The following is a 19,385-nucleotide window of genomic DNA, read 5'->3' on the forward strand; positions in this document are numbered from 1 at the left end:
CTCATCATGACCATGCTGCAGGCTATTTTTTGCTTTGTTACCTTATAGAGGGCCATTATTAAGTGTTAAGTGGCCAAACTCAACCAGTTGTTAGTGACTTGCATTTCTAAAACTATTGTTGCCATGGTCATATTTTCATGTCATGGTGGCATTGGGGTATTGATTGGTGAAAAAAACATGGTATTAGAGTATAAACTGATACATCCCAACCAATATAATGCTACAACTTTATTACACGAGTGTAAAGAAAGTCATCATTAACAACGTGTGCACTGAAATATTCAAGTCCTCAGCTGTCAATAAAGCCTTACTTAGATCTACAATGAAACGTGAATGCAAAGACAAACATTTACAGCATTTAGCTACTAAGATAAGAAACACAAGATTTTTTTTTAACATTTTGTAACACAAGGCTGTTTTATCTTGATTTAAAGAGTAATTATCGACTAAATCACTCTTACATACAAACCACAGTTATTATTTTGAAGCCTGGTACTATGTACAACAACTTTTCTAATAATGAGCTGATGTAAACTTTTCCCCAATTTGGAATGCATTAGAAATACCTTTCTGGATAAAACCAGCTAAATAAAACAGTTTCTTATATTATAATATAATGATTCTAGCTGCTCAGTCTAAATTACAGAACAAATATCCAAATGTCCAAGCTTAGCTTGACACACGACAACAGGAACTACCACCAACACCCTCTGTAGCAGGAAATAAAAAGGAGTTTCTACAATCTGTATCTGTCAGATTTCCTAATGTTGCAGAGGTTCATGGATGCTTCAGGCTGTTGGAGCAGCTTAAACAGGCTCGTGTTGTAGGTGAGGTACAAAGTGGAGCTCAGAACAGCAGGTTGACATCCATATCATCTGTGGATGAAAAAAATGAGTCATTAATATGTTAAAAAACTGAAATAGAATTTGCCAACATCAACGGTATTTGCTATATGCTTTAGAAGTGCATGAGAATCAAAGCAGACAAATATTTTTTTGAAACCTTGGAATAATTGACAGTTTTCTTTTTACTGGAACCCATTAAAAACTATTTTTATGTATACTATTTGATGTTGTGTTATTACCTGACTGAATTAAATTTAAAATAACTTAAAAAAAAGAAATGTCAAGATACTAGTTTACGAATGCTGTCAAAATAACGAGACACAAAGACATGAATTGTCCCTAAATACAGTATTTAGTTAGTAGTAGTACTCATTTATTGTGAACATGTACAGACTCTCATTCAGAAGGTAGCGTCATATTAAAACCAAAGCACAAAAGCCATACTCACTGATTAGAAAAGTGTACCATAGTAGCTTAGTGAATATGTGTGGCTCATACCATTTTTGATACCGAAACAGGAAGTCCACTCTTTAAAGGACACCTGCTTGTCCTTGTCAGCATCGCACTCTTGAAAGAAGCGGGAGGTGCAGTGCTCCATCGGCACCAGAGGGACTCTAAGTGGGGCCAGCTCTGAGTGGGACAAGATTCTGCACAGGATGGAAAAATACCCAATTTGATCATTTTGAGCATCTGATTTATGTAGAGTACAGTATGATTTCCTAGCTTAGTTCTGGCTAGGTTATTGTGATATATTAGCCAGTCATGCTTTTGGCATGACAATGATGAGAAAAATCAAAAACAAAAGCCACACAATTGGCTTGAATGACTACAGTGCTGTATACGTGTTCTAACACATAGGCTACTAGTGAAACCCTATAGTCATCACTCTATGATCATTTTAAAACTTAATCTAGAAGTTGATAAAAGTTCACTGTAAACACAGAGTGATAAAATGTACCTGTCAGATGGGTGTTGGTCCAGTTGTGCAAACTGCCAGTGCACTGGGTAGATGTACATGTTGTAGTTCTTCTCAAAGTCCTGCGCCAGCAGCTCAACGGAGTGATCACCAGCATGCAGACGCCTCTCACTCTCAAAGATTTTCTTCACCTACAAATTCAGAACATTAAACATCATATTTTCTTTTTACCAACATGCTATGTGAAGTTATGGACAATTACGTTTTTAATCAAGATTAAAATAGGTAGTTCTTAATAAACTACAGAGTCCCACTCTAAAACGTTGTTTAGGCGTGAGGAAGCCAGGAGACATGGAGTCATGTTCAAAAAGCTGCAGGAGAACATTCTTCAGCCAATCCCTCATTCGTAATGGGAACTGGACCAGCTCAGTGTCCACACATTGAGGTATTACTGAGAGATAAACAGAAAGAAAGATCATGATCAACCATGCACCATACTTCAAATAGAAAAACTGCTTTAATACCAATTATTCTGTAAGTGGATAACTCTCACATTTGCATGGCCCAGTGTAGTCCATGTGAAGTCTGTGTCCTCTCTTAGTGCCCTCCAGGTTGCATTTAGTGGCAAAGAGTTCACATGATGTATCGTATGTTTTGTTGTTTGTGCCACAAACCTACAGAAATGCACAAGCAAAAGTCTAATTAAATCCAGCAGCTGTTGAAAACAAATCCAGTTTAATTTTCGACAGATCTCAAATACTTACATTATCAAACTCATTGGCACTGTGAGGACAATCTGCCGGCTCTTGACACGCGCAGCCTGGCTTTTTGTCCGCATCAAGTTTACATGTCTTTCCACGTTTGCAGGGGAAGTTGTCACATGGATCTATAAGGGGAAAAAAGCCCTGCATGACATTTGACCTTTGCTCTGTCTGAATCCTAAAACCAATGTTATCAGGAATAAGGTTCTGTTTTTTTTCCAGTGTTTTGTCTGGAAACCAATGAGCAATAATCACTACAGGCCATCCTCTACATTCCACTGACATTTGAGTTTGCACAGCGATCAAATCAACTTGATCTCCATTATTCTTTTCTTAATCCCCCAGAGCTGTGTTTTGGTAGTGACCGTGAAGCAGAATGACACCATTCATGCGGAAGTTTTAGCTAAATGATCCAGTCAGCAGATTCCCGTGTGAGTTTGTTGGGATAATGCATTAGTCAGTAAGGGGATTGCTAAATAAACCAACCGGCAGGGGCTTCTGGGCGATGTACGCCTCCACCAGGAGAGGGCCTGGATCCTGGGTAGAGATCCACTGTCGCTCTTATCTGCACTGGATTCATTCCGACTAGAGGGCCCTGAAAAGGTCAAAGGAAAAAGTAATTTTAAAACAAATTTGCATTTACCAACTTTGTATCTGATTGCAGCACCACAGCAAAATAAAAAGTCACATATCCTTAAAGGTCCCATGTCATGGCCATTTCTACTGATCATAATTTCATTGTTGAGGTCTACTAAAATAGATTTATAATGTGCAATTTTCCAAAATCACATTGGTTTCTCATACAGCATCTCTGTATAGTATGTGTATTCACTCTCTGTCCTAAACGGCTTGTTGGAGCTCCTGCCCCTCCTCCCAATGAGCCCAGTGGCCATCTGTGAGACAGCGAGACACAGCGAGACACAGCGAGACACAGCGAAACCAGCCCGAACACACACTCCCGCAGCCTGGCTGGGAGTTTGTGTGTGTGCTCTGCTCACACACCGACTCACAGCCTCGCAGCATCCCGCCGTCTCGGCAGAGCTGCAGCTGAGAAAAGATTGAGTGTGTGTGTGTGAGGAAGTCCGCGGATTGGTCAATTTGGACCAATCCACGGACTTAACGTAACGGCTCCATGGATTGGTCCATTTGGACCAATGGGTCCATTTGGGTATGGGCAAGAAAACAATGGAAAAAGAGAAATCTCCAATGAGGCGTTCTAGTACAGCATAGACAGGTATTTTCTGTGTTAGAGTTTTACTCGCTACAGGGTGTACTTTGAGGGTTTGTGACTTTACAGACCGTTTACATGCAGAGAAAGCTACATAACACACAATAACAGGAACCTCAAATAAAGTTAAATGGAATTCAGCCATCCCTTATTGTTTACACCTGTGCTTCTCCTACATCAAAGTGCCTTCTGTGGGAAACTTTGACAATTTGAGCAACATTGGAGTCGTGTTTCTGACCATCCAGTATTTGTAAATCAAATATTCTCCTAACTTTCAGCTGCTCAATGAACACCAGTGGGACCAACACATCAATTGAATACTAAAAAGCGCTTTGGAGGTAAGGGGAACTGCATTGTGGGGGGATCACTTTGCCACTATGTGTGACCACATTCGCAAGTCGTTTTGTGACCCATTAAAACATATTGATTATAAAGAAATAAAGTGTACAGATGATGCATTACCCATTTTCCTGCCCTTCTCCTCTTTGCCTTTTGAACTGTATTGTCAATGCTGCTGGCTTCAGACGGCTGAGGATCTTGTTGGCTCTGTTCCTGTCCAGACTGTGTTTCCTCACTCTGTGGAGAGTGCTTCCTCGCACGCTTGTTCTTCTTCTGCTTCCTTGTCTTTCCCTTGGTGTTGCTTCCACTGTCATTTTTGCTTTTCTCCTCTTCCTTTCCTGCCAGTCGGGACTCTGATTCAAACTCTGTATTGCTCTTTGGTTCTTCAGGGTCCACTGCTTGAGTGTTTTGGACATCTTCTTCATCTGCAATGGTGGGCAGTGTTTTGTCACTGGTTTCCTTCTCTTTGATGTCTTCTTTTGAAGGAGGCTGGATGTCATGAGTGTGGGGTTTTATTTTAACAGATAGAATCTGTAGAGGTAAGATGCCACTATCAGCAGCGTAGTCTAGATCAACAGGGATCTCAGACTCGGTGCTACCATCTGTTTCCTCCAGCAACGTCTTTCCGTCTGTTACTATTTCGCCAGACTTTTCCACCTCTTTTTCTTCTTTCTCCAGCATTTCGGCATCTCCAACAATCTCTTTGTTTACTTCTTTTTCTTCCATCTCTAGTTTGTCATCTTCCTCCTGTCCCTCACCCTCCTCAATGGTCTCCACAGTCTCATCAGACTCCTCCTTGCCTTTGTCCATCTCATCTTCATCTTCCTCTAGCACTCTTTCTTCAGCTTCCTGCTCTTCTTCTGCTTCTTTCTTCAGGAGGTCCACCAACTCCTCTTCACTAAGCAGGACTGCTGTAGGTTTATCGCTCTTTTCAGTCACCTCAAACTCTTCCTCCTGCTTGCTAGCATTAGCATTAGCATTAGCATTGTCTTGGGAGCTCAGTTCCTCATCGTCTTGCTCCTGGCTGCTGGCCTCAAATGTGACTAAAGTTGGTAAGATCTGTGGCTCGTTGGCCTCCTCTGCGACGATGTCCTTATTTTTGAGGAAAGAGAATATACATTTTACAACAAGGAATCATTTTATGTTTAAAATATAATTTTGATAAATTAGTTAAGAGGCCTGCTCTACCTTTTCTTTTGTTTTATGTGAAGTCTTATGCAATCCATGATGTTTTCCATGATGTTTACTTTTGACCTATATGTTGTGGGGATAGTTGATTATGAACATTCATTCAGTTAAGGTCAAAACTCCAAATAACAACAAACCCCCTCACATTTGTCAGTATAAGTAAGAAAGATATTACTCACAGACAGGGCAAATGTTGCTGACAGTAAGCAAATGAATACTAAGCAGGCCCTCATACCTGAAACAATGAAAAGAGTAGTTTATAAATTCGACAAAAATCGAGACAACATTTATTTATATATGCTCATTAACATTACTGGGAGTTACTGCCGAGATGAAACCTCAATACTGCCTAAACAGAGCACATTATGAACAACCAATACAATATAATCTGACTCCTATACAGTCAAAAACAAAGACAAGAACTTGGCAAATCTCTCAAAGTTCAAATGAATGAGTGAATGTGTGTCCTGACAATACTTTCATGATGAGCAGAGTTGCGGGAATGGCCTCCACTGTTGTCAAGGTTACAGGCTTGAGATGCGCCTCTCTCTCAAAAGTCACATTCAGAGCTAAAGTAAACATCAGAAACTACCAGACTGGAAAAAAGTGGACTTAGTCCACACACTTTTTGTCTCTCTGGATGGAAACAAAACAGACACTATGGGCCTGTCCAGGAGAACAATGGCTCTCTGGCTCGGCCCACTAAACACCAAATAGGTGCAGACAGGGGGGGTGTATGAAAATCCACCCAAAGTGGTAAATCAAACTATTTTATTTAATATTAACAATAATAAAGTAATGTTAAAAAAGAAACACTTCAGCATTCATTTTATATTTTAAATCATATTCTTAAATATATATATAACATTATTATATTTAAAACATTTGATCGTTTAAGGATTTTTTCACGAAAACTTTAATATTTACAATGCTTAAGGTATAGGTTATATACAACCGTAAGAGGGCTTAATTTGAATGTTTCTTTATTATACACAGCTTATTAGTATACATCTAGTCACTATCTCTTTACATAAAATTAAATAGGGCTTCCCATTACACAAATTTAAGTTCAATATAAAGTAAAGGCTATCATAACAAATCTCCAGTATAAACAAGGCAGCTTATGCTTAATGAAAAACACAAAGTTGGTAAACAGCAGCATTTCATTACACATCTAGATTTGATCATTAACTAATCTACATACAAATCAATGGAAGATTTTAGTTATTTGGATTTTACCTGAGGCTGGCGGTAACAAGAGAAATGAGAATCCTCGTCTGTGTTGAACCTGTGAAGGTGTCCTTTTGTATTAGAAACAGCGCTCACACTGTCTACATAAACTGGCAAGCTGTACAAACACACACACACACACACACACACACACACGCACACGCACACGCACACACACACACACACACACACACACACACACACACACACACACACACACACACACACACACACACACACACACACACACACACACACACACACACATACACATACACATACACATACACATACACATACACAGTTTTCTGGGCTTAGGGTGCCAACACTTTTTTTTTACTTTGGGAGGGTCTTTGGGCTATAGAGATTCAGAAAGAGGGAGGGCAACAGATCCTGTACTGAATGTCAGTTTGGTGCTTTGTTTCAACAACAACAATTTATTTTGTTACACTTCCTTTGTCTTTCATTTGTATTGACTATTTTGTATTGGAATGTATACAAAACAATAACCACAAAATGAAAATCTGACTATATAATAAGATTAAAGTGTGTTGTTGAGGATAAGCTTATGATATGTAGACACATTGTTAAATCACACAAAGGATAATATAGAAAAAGATAAATGAGTAATGTAATTTTAACTCTTGCTTTAGTGCTCTTTTCCTTATCAGGGATGTCTGCAATTTTTGAATGTAATGTCTATCTCTCAAGTTGGATTGATTTTGTGTTTAGTGAATATTTGACTGAAGTTGTTTCGGTAGCTTGTTAATGACAGAATAAAACCAAGCCAACGTCTGATACTTCTTAAACGAAATGCGTTTTTAGGACAGAAATAATTTTAGCCACTAGATGTCGCTGCTATGCCTGTGATCCACTACTCATTACGACAGAATGAGTTGCAGTTATGTTCACTATTGCAAGACTTTTTCAAATCTTCTAATAATAACTCAGTAGTATTAATTGACAGATCATTTTTATGTTAAGTTAGATTTGTAATGAAAATATAGATTTTCTGATTTCAGAAAAGTTAATAAAATGGACCTTGAGGTGAGATTTGTTGTCAGCCACTGCTTAATACTTGACACTGAAAAGTAATGGGTTAGGCATAAAATGATAATGGTCAAGTACAGTCCCTATATATTGTAATCAAGTACAATAGCTACATTTTCAGACTGCCCATAACTGAGATCAAGACTTAATACTTTCATTACAGTGCACTAACTAACTTTAGTTGACCAAGATGGTGCTCAATAAAAAACAGGAGACAACTAAAACCTGCATCACTTGTCCCTTAAGGATCAGATGTAAATACCACTGCTCTATTAGTAGTTTTTCTTGGTGTAAATCTCCAGTTGCAAGCGATAACCTAAATGCATCAGATGTCTGGCTGAATGCATCAATATTTTATAAATACTTGAGTAACCTTTGGGCAGACACTGTTGACTGCCACAACGAGCATCAGTCGTCCTCTACTCACTCCTCCCTTTTTTCTAAAGCAGGACTTTACAACAACTGGTAGCTGTGGTTTCTGGCAAACAGCTCCAGACTGCTGAACATCCAGTCTAATTACATGTTTCGTTTGCACGGTTGAAATCCTATGTGAGGTTAAACAAGGAATTCTTTAATCATATTTAAGGCCTCACCATATATGGAGATCCAGGAAGCAATTATGAGCCTGAGAGAGGAAATATAGAAATCTTTATTTAGCCTTTCTACTGTACATGCTCTATTTGCAAGAACGAGGTTTATCCAAAAACATCATATAACGCTGAGGACAATTCAAGTTTCAAGCCTTTATTGTCTTTTGAACATTAGCTATAGCTACATAAACTTAGGTCACAGGCTCTTCCAACAGTGCAACATATACTGTATATATAGAACAAATAAAACAGATACAATAGTGTAAGAGAATGGTTTACAAAACGTGTATTTGTTTTTTTTTCAATCCTTCAAGTCATTCCTCATGTGGTTAATGTGAAAATACTATTCAAGTTGTACAACTATTATAAAAAATAATATAACTAATTGTAGACTAGATAGTATAAGGAGAGAAAAACATCCACTTCACCGGAAACAAACATGACCCAATCTGGCCCTCCTTTCCTCTCCGAGTGGGTGAGTTTGTTTTCTCAACAGGCCACAAACCTATGTTTTAGTGCGCTGAACTATATTTCACTAGCGACTTCAGAGGGGGTGGAGAACTAGTAGTGACTGAATGAAATAACTGTGTGTGCGTGTATTTGCGGTGTGTATGTGCAACCACTATCTTGCCAGTGTGTGTGGATGTTTTTTTTCACCGGAACAAATACACCTTCATGTGTGGAAAGGAGACATCCGGGAGGAAGTGATGCAATCGTTTTAATTACTTATATAGAGTGATCCTTGGAGTTTCCTTCAGCATATCCACACATTGTGCTTTTACTGCCTCAACCACCAGCTCTCCAGCTCAGAAAAGGCTCTGGGTTCTCCTGTTTGCTGCTACACACACTGAACAAGGACCACTGACAACATTTCTCTCAGCAGCTCTGCAACTAACAAACAAAGAGGTACACTTTCACATATTACACAGGTTTATGTTGCTGATATATTACGATGGGTTAACATTATTTCAAACTGCCATTGCTTTAATTTGTATTATTTATATATATATTTTAGAGTATGTATTCATTGTTTATTGATTATTTATTAATGTTTCCTTTTTGTGAATTTGGTTTTTTTTACTTGCCCCAAATTTCCTTTTGGGAAACATACAAAGGAGAAGTATTTCAAATGTTATTGAATCAAATGTGTAATAATATTAATCACATACTGTATGTCTGTTACAGAATGAGGGGTACCGTAGTAATGTTTTGCCTGATTGGAGCAGTTTTTGCCAACCCAGTAAGTATGAAAATAATACAATTAGTGTAAGATGTACTTTTTGATGAAAATAATATACAATTCAATGCACATTTTGCACATAATATATTATTTGTTCTACTAAGGAATATGCATAATATACGTATGGCAAACAAATTAGAGAGTTTACTTTACAACCCTTAAGTGCACATGTGAGCATTTCAGCCCGCAGTAAAATATGTATATTATATAATAACTATAACTAGATAACAGCAGAGCAGGAAGGCTCAGTCATTCAAGAAAACATATTAGAGTTAAAACAAACATTTATCTTTGATTATCAACTGACCTGTTATTTCTCTCCAACAGATTTTTTTCAGTGCCATTTCGGAAACAAATTCGCTTGACTCAAACTCGGTGAGTGCTTTTCTAAATCGCACTTTCCTAATATCATATTTGACTCTTTGGATTTCAGCATAGGAACTCAACATTGTTTAAACATAAATCATTGACTGCAGGCACCATGGCTCCTCCGTCTTAGTAAGCAGAAAACCCAACAATAGGTGTGGTTGCTCAAAGATCTCAAGACAATTCCCATTCCAGACAGTATTGTTTACTATACTATGTGTCTGCAGCCATAGCTTGAATGTGATGATTGTTTCTTTTGCAGTTGTAAGGTATAATTAAATATATTGCGATATATGCTTACTTTGTTTCTCCTTCACAGACTGAAAGTTTGTCGGTTTCACAATCTTCAGAAAATGACACCTCAGAGCTTCAGGTAATTAGATTACATTACTTTATTGTCAATACAAAATGCAAGCACAGTGTAACGAAATTAAGGAGGGTCTAACCAGGGTGCAAAACAGTCAGTTATATACACAATTATCAGAAGTATGTACAAAATAAATGATACGAAAATAAAGGTAAATAGATGGGAAATGTATAAATAAGAATAAATACACAGATAATAATAAATACAGTGAATACAGTACTGTATATAAAACAGTAACGTACAAGAATAATTGCGCTTCAGCACAACACACGACAACAACTAGGCAGTATGCGACACTGGGACAGCGTGGGGTTCATTGTCAGCAGTCTGACTGCTGAAGGGAAGAAGCTGTGCGTAGTCCTGTTGGTTCTACCCGGGAGACTGCGGTAGCATGTCCCAGAGCGGGTGCCACATAGGGGGATAAACAGTGTATGGTTGGGGTGTAATGCACACATTTATCCCAGGAAGGAGGACATTATTATTCTCTGATGCAGATTGAGTTTTGCATCACTTTTCATTGCTGATCTAAACCTTAACTGATATGTATTCCTTTTTCTGTTGCAGAGCTCTGAAGAAAGTAACTCTATTCAAGTAAGTTAGTTGGATTTGTCAATATTATGCATGACCCTAAGAGGGAAACATTGAATCTTTTTGATATAATTAAATGAAGGATGTTCTGTATAAATGTCTGAATTATCCTTTTCATATTTTCAGAGCTCAGAGTCAGAATCATCAGAATCCACGTCAGAGGACAAGGTGGGTTGGATAATCACTTTTAACATTATTGTCATTAGTAAACTAAATTACATTAAGCATGTTCCTGGTTGTTTCATAACCTCAAATTCATCTTATTTTAAGAGTTGAGGATGTTATAGCACAGACTCTAGTAGTATCTTTAGTGATGAGAAGCCCAGTAAGCACAACCAAATTAAGAAATACTGTACTGATCTGTGGAAATAAAATGTAGAATATATTCCTATACTTATTTTCCTTTCCCACAAGCAGACTTCAGAGGAGAGTAACAGCCAATCAGATGAGGATGTTGCGGTAAGACCAAATCAAGTATTTTGTCAAATCTAGTATGTTGGCCAATTGTTAATGTGACGCAGCCTAATGCTGGACTCTTCTAAGCTCATCCTATTCACTGCATTTCCACAGATTGATCTTATGATTGAAACCAGAGATGATAGCATGGGCAGCGAGGAGAATATTCGAAAGGTGGGATCAAAAATGAGTTTTATTATTTACATTTCCATATTTAACTAAAAGATAAAAAGTGAACACTATGCTCTGCTTTTTCTCTGCATCAGAGTTGGGTTCAACAGTTCGCAAGTGTCATCAAAGACCTGAGTGCAGAGGAAAACAGCAGCATGGAGGTCAAGGCTCAACCAGACCACCTGACTGAGAAACAGCCCACTCTTACCTCCACCAGCACGAACAACACCGAAAGCAGCAGTGAGAGCACCAGCAGTGAGAGCACCAGCAGTGAAAGCGACCAGACCAACGAGACCAGTGAGGAGAGTGACAGCAGCAGCGAGGAAAGCAAGAGCTTGGAGGACAGTAATGCTATTGACAGCGATGAGCTGCAGCAAATCAAAGCCCCAGACTGTGTGAAGGGAACTCAAAGCTGTGAAAGTGAAGAGTATTTCTTCCAGGATATAGGAGACGATGCTCAGTACTCAGTGGACAATCTAATGATGCCAGAGGAGGCTGAAAGGGAGCTACGTTTAAGGAGATGAGGAGATGCTCTTGTGCAGCTTTTTGTTTTACCACTATGAACTACTGCACAATTAAATGGCCTGCTTGAAGACTTCAGGATGCTACATTTTAATCTTGCCCATCGCTTTGAATGTTAATTTTGGCAATATACTGTTACCTGCAGCTGAATTATATATATGTGTGTGTGTGTGTGTATATGTGTGTGTGTGTGTGTGCGTGCGTGCGTGCGTGCGTGCGTGCGTGCGTGCGATTATTACTGTGATTAAGATTAAGCATTTACTTTTGTTTTGATAATAATAAACATATAATGTAACCATGGTATTGGTTGCTGGACATTTTTTGTATAATCATTCAGAGTGTAGTATACGGTGTAGTATATTAACTTCAACTATCTCTCTCTCTGGTTTAAGGGTCTAAAGATTGGTTAATTATGCAGGGGCCCAGGGTTTGTCACACATACATAACATGTTTTGTCATCAGCTATACTTAACTTGACAGTTCAGTAAGGTAAAAAGCAAAACAAAAAAAATCTGTCTCTTTCCATTTACTGGTGAGAGAAAATCAATGGAAACGAAGGTAAGGACTCAGTAAGTTGCCATATTGTCCAGTCTGTGTACGTTTGTATTAGGAGAGATTTTGTTTAGACACTGGCCAGCCATATAGAGAAATGATTCCAGGACTCTTGTAAAGAAGACAAAAAAACATATTTCTTCAAGTGTTATGAAATATAACCGGTAGTAGACCATTGATGTTTAAAGTGTTTCGGTACTTTACTGTATCACCACGATTAAGCTAGATTTGTGTATTTTAACCATAAAATCTGTGACTTTAACCAACGAGAGACCATTAATGTGTGGAGTGAATTTGATAGCACTGCAAAAGGGGATGTCCTCTTGTTACTTGATGAAATAATATTTTTGTAGAAGGTCGTTTCGACGTTTGACTTTGTAGGGGCCCCTGGGACCCCTTGTCCATTTCAGAGGACAGCGTGTATCGGATTGTTTAAAATAGGATTGAAATACCTTTATTTTGAAAAAGGCAAACGTGGCCGGTTAGCTCAGTTGGTTAGAGCGTGGTGCTAATAACGCCAAGGTCGCGGGTTCGATACCCGTACTGGCCATCTATCCTTTTCGCTTCTGACTCTTTTTTTTCATGGAGGAGTTACAATTTAACCAATGTGTACAATGTATCATTACATTTTTTCCGCAGGACCATCATATGGGAAGGCAAGGCAAGGCAAGTTTATTTATATAGCACTTTTCAACACAAGGCAATTCAAAGTGCTTTACAAAAAATGAAAGACATTAAGAAAATGACATTTAAAATCAGTCATTAAAAAGAAAAGTTAATAAAATAAACATTAAAAGAAAAAAAATACATGGATAAAAGTTACAGTGCAGTCTAAGATATGAATAGTTCAATTAAAAGCAGCGACAAAAGTCTTCAGCCTGGATTTAAAAGTAGTAAGAGTTGCAGCGGACCTGCAGGTTTCTGGGAGTTTGTTGCAGATATTTGGAGCATAATAACTGAACGCTGCTTTACCATGTTTAGTTCTGACTCTGGGGACAGAAAGCTGACCAGTCCCTGAAGACCTGAGAGATCTGGATGGTTCATAATTTAGCAGGAGGTCAGAAATGTATTTTGGGCCTAAACCATTCAAAGCTTTATAAACCAGCAGCAGTATTTTGAAATCTATTCTTTGACACACAGGAAGCCAGTGTAAAGACTTCAGAACAGGAGCGATGTGATCCACTTTCTTAGTGTCAGTGAGGACTCGAGCAGCGGTGTTCTGAATCAGCTGCAGCTTTCTAATAGATTTTTTATTGAGACCTGTGAAGACACCATTGCAGTAGTCGAGTCTACTGAAGATAAAAGCATGTACAAGTTTTTCCAAATCCTGCTGTGACATTAGTCTTTTAATCCTAGATATGTTCTTTAGGTGATAGTAGGCTTTAGTAACTGTTTTAATGTGACTGTTGAAACTCAGGTCAGAGTACATGACTACATCTAGATTTCTGGCTTTATCTTTTGTTTTGAACATTGCAGACTGAAGCTCAGCGCTAACTTTGATACGTTCTGCCTTGGCTCCAAAAACCATTACTTCAGTTTTATCTTTGTTTAATTGGAGAAAGTTCTGACACATCCATTCATTGATTTGTTCAATGCACTTACTCAGTGTTTGAATTGGAGCATAGTCTCCTGGTGAAATTGTTACGTAAATTTGTGTGTCATCTGCATAGCTATGGTAACTTATTTTGTTGTTCTTCATTATCTGAGCCAGTGGTAGCATGTAGACGTTAAAGAGAAGAGGCCCCACGATGGAGCTTTGCGGAACCCCACATGTCATATTTGTCAACTCAGATGTGTATTTACCGATAGAAACAAAGTTGTTTCTGTCCTTTAAGTAGGATTCAAACCAATGTAGAACTGTTGATGAAAGTCCCACCCAGTTTTCTAGTCGGTCTAGTAATATGTTGTGGTCAACAGTGTCAAACGCAGCACTGAGATCTAATAATACTAACACTGAAGTTCTGCCACTGTCTGTGTTTAAGTGGATGTCATTGAAGACCTTTACAAGAGCAGTCTCAGTGCTGTGGTTTGGACGAAAGCCTAACTGGAACACATCGAAACAGTTATTTAAATGCAAGAAATTACTCAACTGTTGAAAAACAACTTTTTCAATGATTTTACCTAGAAATGGCAGGTTTGATATGGGCCTGTAATTGTTCATTACTGAAGCATCTAGATTATTCTTTTTTAATAGCGATTTAATGACTGCAGTTTTCAGGGCCTGTGGAAAAATACCTGAGTGAAGAGATGTGTTTACTATATGAAATAGATCTGAGGCCATGCAAGGAAACACATCCTGTTGGAATAATATCAAGGCAGCAGGAGGAGGTTTTCAGAAGTTGAATAATGTCCTCTAGGTTTTTATCATTAATCTGATGGAATTGTGTCATGATGTCTGAATTGATATTAGGTGGACATAGGGACCACACATGTGCTGTACCTGATGCAAAGGCACTGACTGCTTGTCTGATTTTCTGAATTTTGTCAGTGAAGAAGGAGGAAAAATCATTGCACGCCCTGGTGGATAGAAATTCAGAGGCTACTGACACTGGGGGGTTAGTTAGTCTGTCGACAGTAGCAAACAAGGCACGTGCTTTGTTTTTGGTAATGGTGTCAGAGAAGAAAGACTGTCGTGCGTTTTTCAATTCCAAATTATAAAGGCCAAGTCTCTCTTTATAGATTTCAAAGTGAACCTGGAGATTTGTTTTTCGCCAACTGCGTTCAGCTTTTCAACACTCTTTCTTCTCTGTTCTCACGGTCATGGCCTTTCTCCATGGAGATATTTTCTTGCCAGACACTTCCTTTACCTTAGTTGGAGCAATGGCATCTATAACATTTTTGAATTTTTGAATTAAAATGATCTATTAGCTCATTTACTGAGATGTTAGCAGGGGCAAATGTGGAAGAAAAATTCTGAGTAAACATTTCCTTAGTATTTTCAGTTAAATATCGCTTTGTAGTTACCTCTTTTTGAACATTTTTGTGAACAGAAATAGAGCTCTCAAATCCGGGAGCTGTTTGTAAAGTCCTGCTCACATACAAACTGACACTAGATGGTGACAGTCAACCATTAATGCTGCTCTAAAGCCACAATAATCACTCACTAATATTGAACTTATTCCGTATGATGAGACCAATATTCAATTTCCTATATTTTAATTTAATTAAATTAAAGAAATATTTGTCACAGTTACCAGTTCAACAAATTTGGTTGGTCGCCTAAATTCCAAAAATATTTTTGCAGCAGTGTAACATAGCTTCTTCTTTAGTTGTGAAAATGATTTTGTAAGCATATGTAAGTATTGTTTGCGGGGGGGGGGGGGGGGGGGGTGTTATTTAAAATCTTCTTCTAAAGGAATAAAATCCAACTCCAAGTCACCTTTCACTTGAATAAAACTGTCTTTTTCCAAACACTGGTATTATTACCTGTGAGGTAATGCTCCAACCCTTCTTAATATCTCTTCTTATATCATAATTCATTTAATGACATATTTGACAGTGATACTTCATACTCCTCAAAAGCCTGTTAAATTCACAACAGAATAAGAATCTCCAAAGCTTTTCAGACTGACATCATGCTTTACACAAGGGTGTGTACACAGTTATTGCTCTATAGGAGAAAACATGCCATCATTTCAATACAAATTTGAACCTCGTATTTTGTTTTTAGAAAATATTTTTAATAGAACATATTTAAACCAAAATATACAATGTTTTGGCATTCTCCAAACCAGAGAGTTGGCTAAGGAAATCTAACATAAATTGAATTTGTTCTGTTGGCTTGTCTGTCTCTTGTGTCAAAAAGGGATTATATGTGTCTTACATGTGTCTTTCTAGTTGAAAATACAACTTCAGCTACAACATAGTGCTCTAGTCACTTTAGAATCTGAAAAAAAATTGCCCAATTGACTACATTTTGAAATGAACCCAACATTAACTGAGGCATGTGTTCCCTTTGAGGTCACTTTCTTATCTGGGGAGGTGAGACTTCAGGTGTTCCTTTAGCGCTGGTATGGTGGGAAGCTCTTTACGACAGTTGTGACAGCGGAGAGGAAGTTTCAATAACTCGCTGGTTCCTTCTTTGACGGTTACTTTCCCATCTGTTCCAAGCATCTGAATGACATCTGTAAATAACAAAAAATGTCAAAAGTTAGAGATATTGTAGTTATAGAAACAATTTACCACTATGATTCAAGTCGTCAACTTATAAGATTTGTAATTTGTTTTCACCTTGGGAGTCCATGAAATAGTCAGTTGTGAATGAGTTCCAGTGTTTCTTGTTCTTTAAAGAAGGCGAGTCGAAGTCTTGGCTGATCACATGCAGGTGTACGTGACTGTAAGAGAAAATATACACAAAATGTGTTAATTTCATATACATTTACAGCAAATATGTATTAACCATTTTGCTCATTAACTATGGCGTCAAATTTGCAAAATGGGTACTACCGTTTTTTTGTTTTTGGTGGTATTGGGGTAAATGAAATGTGCACACCACCAACAATGACTTCTGATTTCTGTCTTAAGTAAATGAGCAAAACAGGCTTACTTTTGATAATAACATTTTATTGCCATTATGTGACCTGCTTTGGCCGTACCGTGTAAAGCAGAGTGAGGCCAGTGCATTGATACTGCAAATTAAATACTCAAAGAGAATTAACTTGGGTAAGTGTTGAATAAAACAATAAAAGACGATTTAAAAAAGGGAAGAAACTATTTCAAAAGGAAGAAATCACAGAAAATAAATCTAGACTGGTAAAGACAAGGTGGAAAATGATAAATGCTTTTAGTTTAGTCAAAGGCAGCCTATCTTAAACTATTCTGTTACTGTACTAGCTTTAACAGATATCAGTGGCTGTCTATAAGTGAAAAACCATGATGTTAACAGATAATATCCTGTAGAAATAATGCCGGTAAAATACTAGTATTTAAAATAAATCCTGAAACACCAGCCGGGTCTTTATTACTTACCTCATACTGGGGATGGCATGGTACCCGGTGCGGAAGCGTAATGATTTAGCATCTGGGCATTGTTGAACCATCTGCTCAGCGACTTGATGCATGTGTTTCACTAGATCGCAGTGCTCCTCTCGCAAGGCCTTCAGGCTGGAAATGGTCTGCCAGGGGAGGACCAACCAGTGGTAGCGAGCTTTGGGGTATTTATCTTTAATGACTACTACTTTATCATCCTTATACACCTAGAGAATGAAGACAGTTATTTGATAACATTTGATAACATCCAGATCAGTAAGTATTGTAGCAACTGTTATTTAGTTTTTTTTATAAAAGCTACCTGCATCTTTGGGTCTTGCATTGAGGTCTTCAGACCTTGGCTCCAAGGTGCAAAACTTTCCTGCAAAAAATGTAACATTATGATTTTTTTTCTGTGTAACATACTCGTACCAGGTCTTAAGAAAATGTATTCAAGATAATTGGACATTTGGACGTAATTAAAAAATATATATTTCAAAAAAGTTTCTTCTCTCACTGTGTTTTTTATGTTTTCTCCCAGGCTGTCTGGCACAGAGGTCTTTTCTGTCTGTTTGGCTGCTTTCACACTCAGAGCCTCTCTGTGGCTCTCTCTCTCCTCTGAAGCCAGCTCTCGGGGTCTTTTGTTTCCCCCGTGGCCCCCGGTGGTATCCTCCTTGAACTGTACAGTGTATGGGTAGAGCTGGTTGACAATATGAAGCTTCTGTCCTGCCTTCATTTTGATCTCACTGTCCTTACCCACCACCACAGAGTCTATGGATGTTGGGTTCAAGCCCAGCTTGGAATAAAGACAGAAGATGTTGAGTGATAAATAGAGAGTGGTGGATTAAAAGTAATTCAGACTGAGCATACCAAACAATCATTGCATGAGTTTCAAGCTGACATGCGTCTTACCTGTTTAACTTTGACATAACCTTTGTTGCATTCTGCTTTCAATTCAACTGGTTGGGAAGGGATACAATATGCAAGTATTAAAGTTTGAATAAAAAAGAACAGTATATGAAATTAGAGAGGAATATGTGTTTTGTGTGTTATTGTGTATATGATAGCCTGAAACCAGCTGTTGATCATATTATGTGTACTATGTTATAAACAGAGGTCTACAGTTACAAAGTACATTTACTCAAGTAAAATGTTGAGATACTTGTACTTTACTTGAGTATTTCCATGTTACATTGTACTTCTACTCCACTACAATTCAGAGGTAAATAATGTACTTTTACTCCACTACATTTATTTAGTAGCCTACATAAAGTTACTTTACAGATGTTGATTAATGATGTGCAATATAATAATCACTTAAATCAGACTTTAGTTAGACCTGGAGTAGATTCACAAGCTACCCTGCAGTAAACAATGTGATTATCACTAGCTGCCGATCTACCAGCATTGATAAACACTTTAATGCATCAATAATTATAATCAAAATGTATAACATATATTCTACTAAAATTGACCAATCTGTATAAAGATAACTTTTACTATTTGTACTTTAAGGATATTGTGATGCTAATACTTTTGTACTTTTACTTGAGTAACATTTTGAATGCTGAGTACTCCTACACTCTGGTGTTTCTACTTTTACTTCAGTACACAATGTTAGTACTTGTGCCACCTCTGGTTATACTGCATTGTATAATGTAATATATGTCTGTTGGAAAAAACTATGATAAACAATACCCCATGGTGGAAGCATGAAATGTTGTCTCTATGCATTTTTTTTTTTATGGCATTTCACTATTTGTTTACGTTTGACTGATGATGTTAGCTAACATAGCCAGTGCATCAAAAGAAATGTATCGTTTTTTGTTACGTTACCTTGGTGCCGAGAGCATTTTTTGTCTTTAATACTCGTCTCTGGACCTCGACCCAGGACCACAGTCTGCAAGTGAGGCAGTCGGATGGGTTTATGATTTCCCTCCTCGCTGATAAGCCAGCAAATCGGCATTTTAGCATATTATGTGCGATTTTAACAGTCACAAAACGGTTT

At 37.9% G+C, this 19,385-nt stretch overlaps 3 protein-coding genes across 4 annotated transcripts; 1 reads left to right on the forward strand and 2 right to left on the reverse strand.

The window, feature by feature from the left end:
- Positions 1 to 221: 221 nt before the first annotated feature.
- Positions 222 to 6,616, reverse strand: sparcl1 (SPARC-like 1). Its single transcript, XM_079675697.1, has 11 exons — positions 6,517 to 6,616; positions 5,457 to 5,512; positions 5,278 to 5,343; positions 4,213 to 5,181; positions 3,009 to 3,117; positions 2,526 to 2,647; positions 2,315 to 2,435; positions 2,076 to 2,212; positions 1,804 to 1,952; positions 1,344 to 1,492; positions 222 to 875 (listed from the first exon to the last, which is right to left on the reverse strand). The coding sequence occupies exons 2-11, from the start codon at positions 5,508 to 5,510 to the stop codon at positions 847 to 849; spliced, it is 1,905 nt and encodes a 634-aa protein (XP_079531823.1). The 5' UTR covers positions 5,511 to 5,512; positions 6,517 to 6,616; the 3' UTR covers positions 222 to 846.
- On the forward strand, positions 3,950 to 12,157 carry scpp1 (secretory calcium-binding phosphoprotein 1). Its single transcript, XM_079675753.1, has 10 exons — positions 3,950 to 4,088; positions 8,945 to 9,053; positions 9,333 to 9,387; positions 9,715 to 9,762; positions 10,073 to 10,126; positions 10,685 to 10,711; positions 10,835 to 10,876; positions 11,126 to 11,167; positions 11,279 to 11,338; positions 11,431 to 12,157. Exons 3-10 carry the CDS (start codon positions 9,334 to 9,336, stop codon positions 11,857 to 11,859), a joined length of 756 nt encoding a protein of 251 aa, XP_079531879.1. The 5' UTR covers positions 3,950 to 4,088; positions 8,945 to 9,053; position 9,333; the 3' UTR covers positions 11,860 to 12,157.
- A 3,910-nt stretch (positions 12,158 to 16,067) lies between these two features.
- Positions 16,068 to 19,385, reverse strand: aptx (aprataxin). Of its 2 annotated transcripts, XM_079675735.1 has the most exons (7): positions 19,214 to 19,385; positions 18,290 to 18,336; positions 17,895 to 18,173; positions 17,700 to 17,759; positions 17,378 to 17,604; positions 16,640 to 16,743; positions 16,068 to 16,533 (listed from the first exon to the last, which is right to left on the reverse strand). In XM_079675735.1, exons 1-7 carry the CDS (start codon positions 19,341 to 19,343, stop codon positions 16,379 to 16,381), a joined length of 1,002 nt encoding a protein of 333 aa, XP_079531861.1. In that variant the 5' UTR covers positions 19,344 to 19,385; the 3' UTR covers positions 16,068 to 16,378. The 2 variants fall into 2 exon arrangements, with proteins under 2 accessions (XP_079531861.1, XP_079531862.1); XM_079675736.1 differs by lacking the exon at positions 18,290 to 18,336 and having other exon boundaries at positions 17,895 to 18,056.

Source organism: Notothenia rossii (genome assembly GCF_949606895.1).
Source record: "Notothenia rossii genome assembly, chromosome: 1".
NCBI classification, from domain to species: Eukaryota; Metazoa; Chordata; class Actinopteri; order Perciformes; family Nototheniidae; genus Notothenia; species Notothenia rossii.

Excerpts from the sequence above, each read along its gene's own strand:
- aptx (XM_079675735.1), bottom strand. The coding sequence starts at position 19,343 with ATGCCGATTTGCTGGCTTATCAGCGAGGAGGGAAATCATAAACCCATC. Across the intron at positions 16,744-17,377 it reads CATGCCATCCCCAGTATGAG|TCACGTACACCTGCATGTGA; the intron begins GTAAGTAATAAA and ends TTTCTCTTACAG. Across the intron at positions 16,534-16,639 it reads CTATTTCATGGACTCCCAAG|ATGTCATTCAGATGCTTGGA; the intron begins GTGAAAACAAAT and ends TGTTATTTACAG.
- sparcl1 (XM_079675697.1), bottom strand. The coding sequence starts at position 5,510 with ATGAGGGCCTGCTTAGTATTCATTTGCTTACTGTCAGCAACATTTGCC. Across the intron at positions 3,118-4,212 it reads GGAGAAGGGCAGGAAAATGG|GGCCCTCTAGTCGGAATGAA; the intron begins GTAATGCATCAT and ends TGACCTTTTCAG. Across the intron at positions 1,493-1,803 it reads GACCAACACCCATCTGACAG|AATCTTGTCCCACTCAGAGC; the intron begins GTACATTTTATC and ends CATCCTGTGCAG.
- scpp1 (XM_079675753.1), top strand. The coding sequence starts at position 9,334 with ATGAGGGGTACCGTAGTAATGTTTTGCCTGATTGGAGCAGTTTTTGCC. Across the intron at positions 10,712-10,834 it reads AAGAAAGTAACTCTATTCAA|AGCTCAGAGTCAGAATCATC; the intron begins GTAAGTTAGTTG and ends TCATATTTTCAG. Across the intron at positions 11,339-11,430 it reads GCGAGGAGAATATTCGAAAG|AGTTGGGTTCAACAGTTCGC; the intron begins GTGGGATCAAAA and ends TCTCTGCATCAG.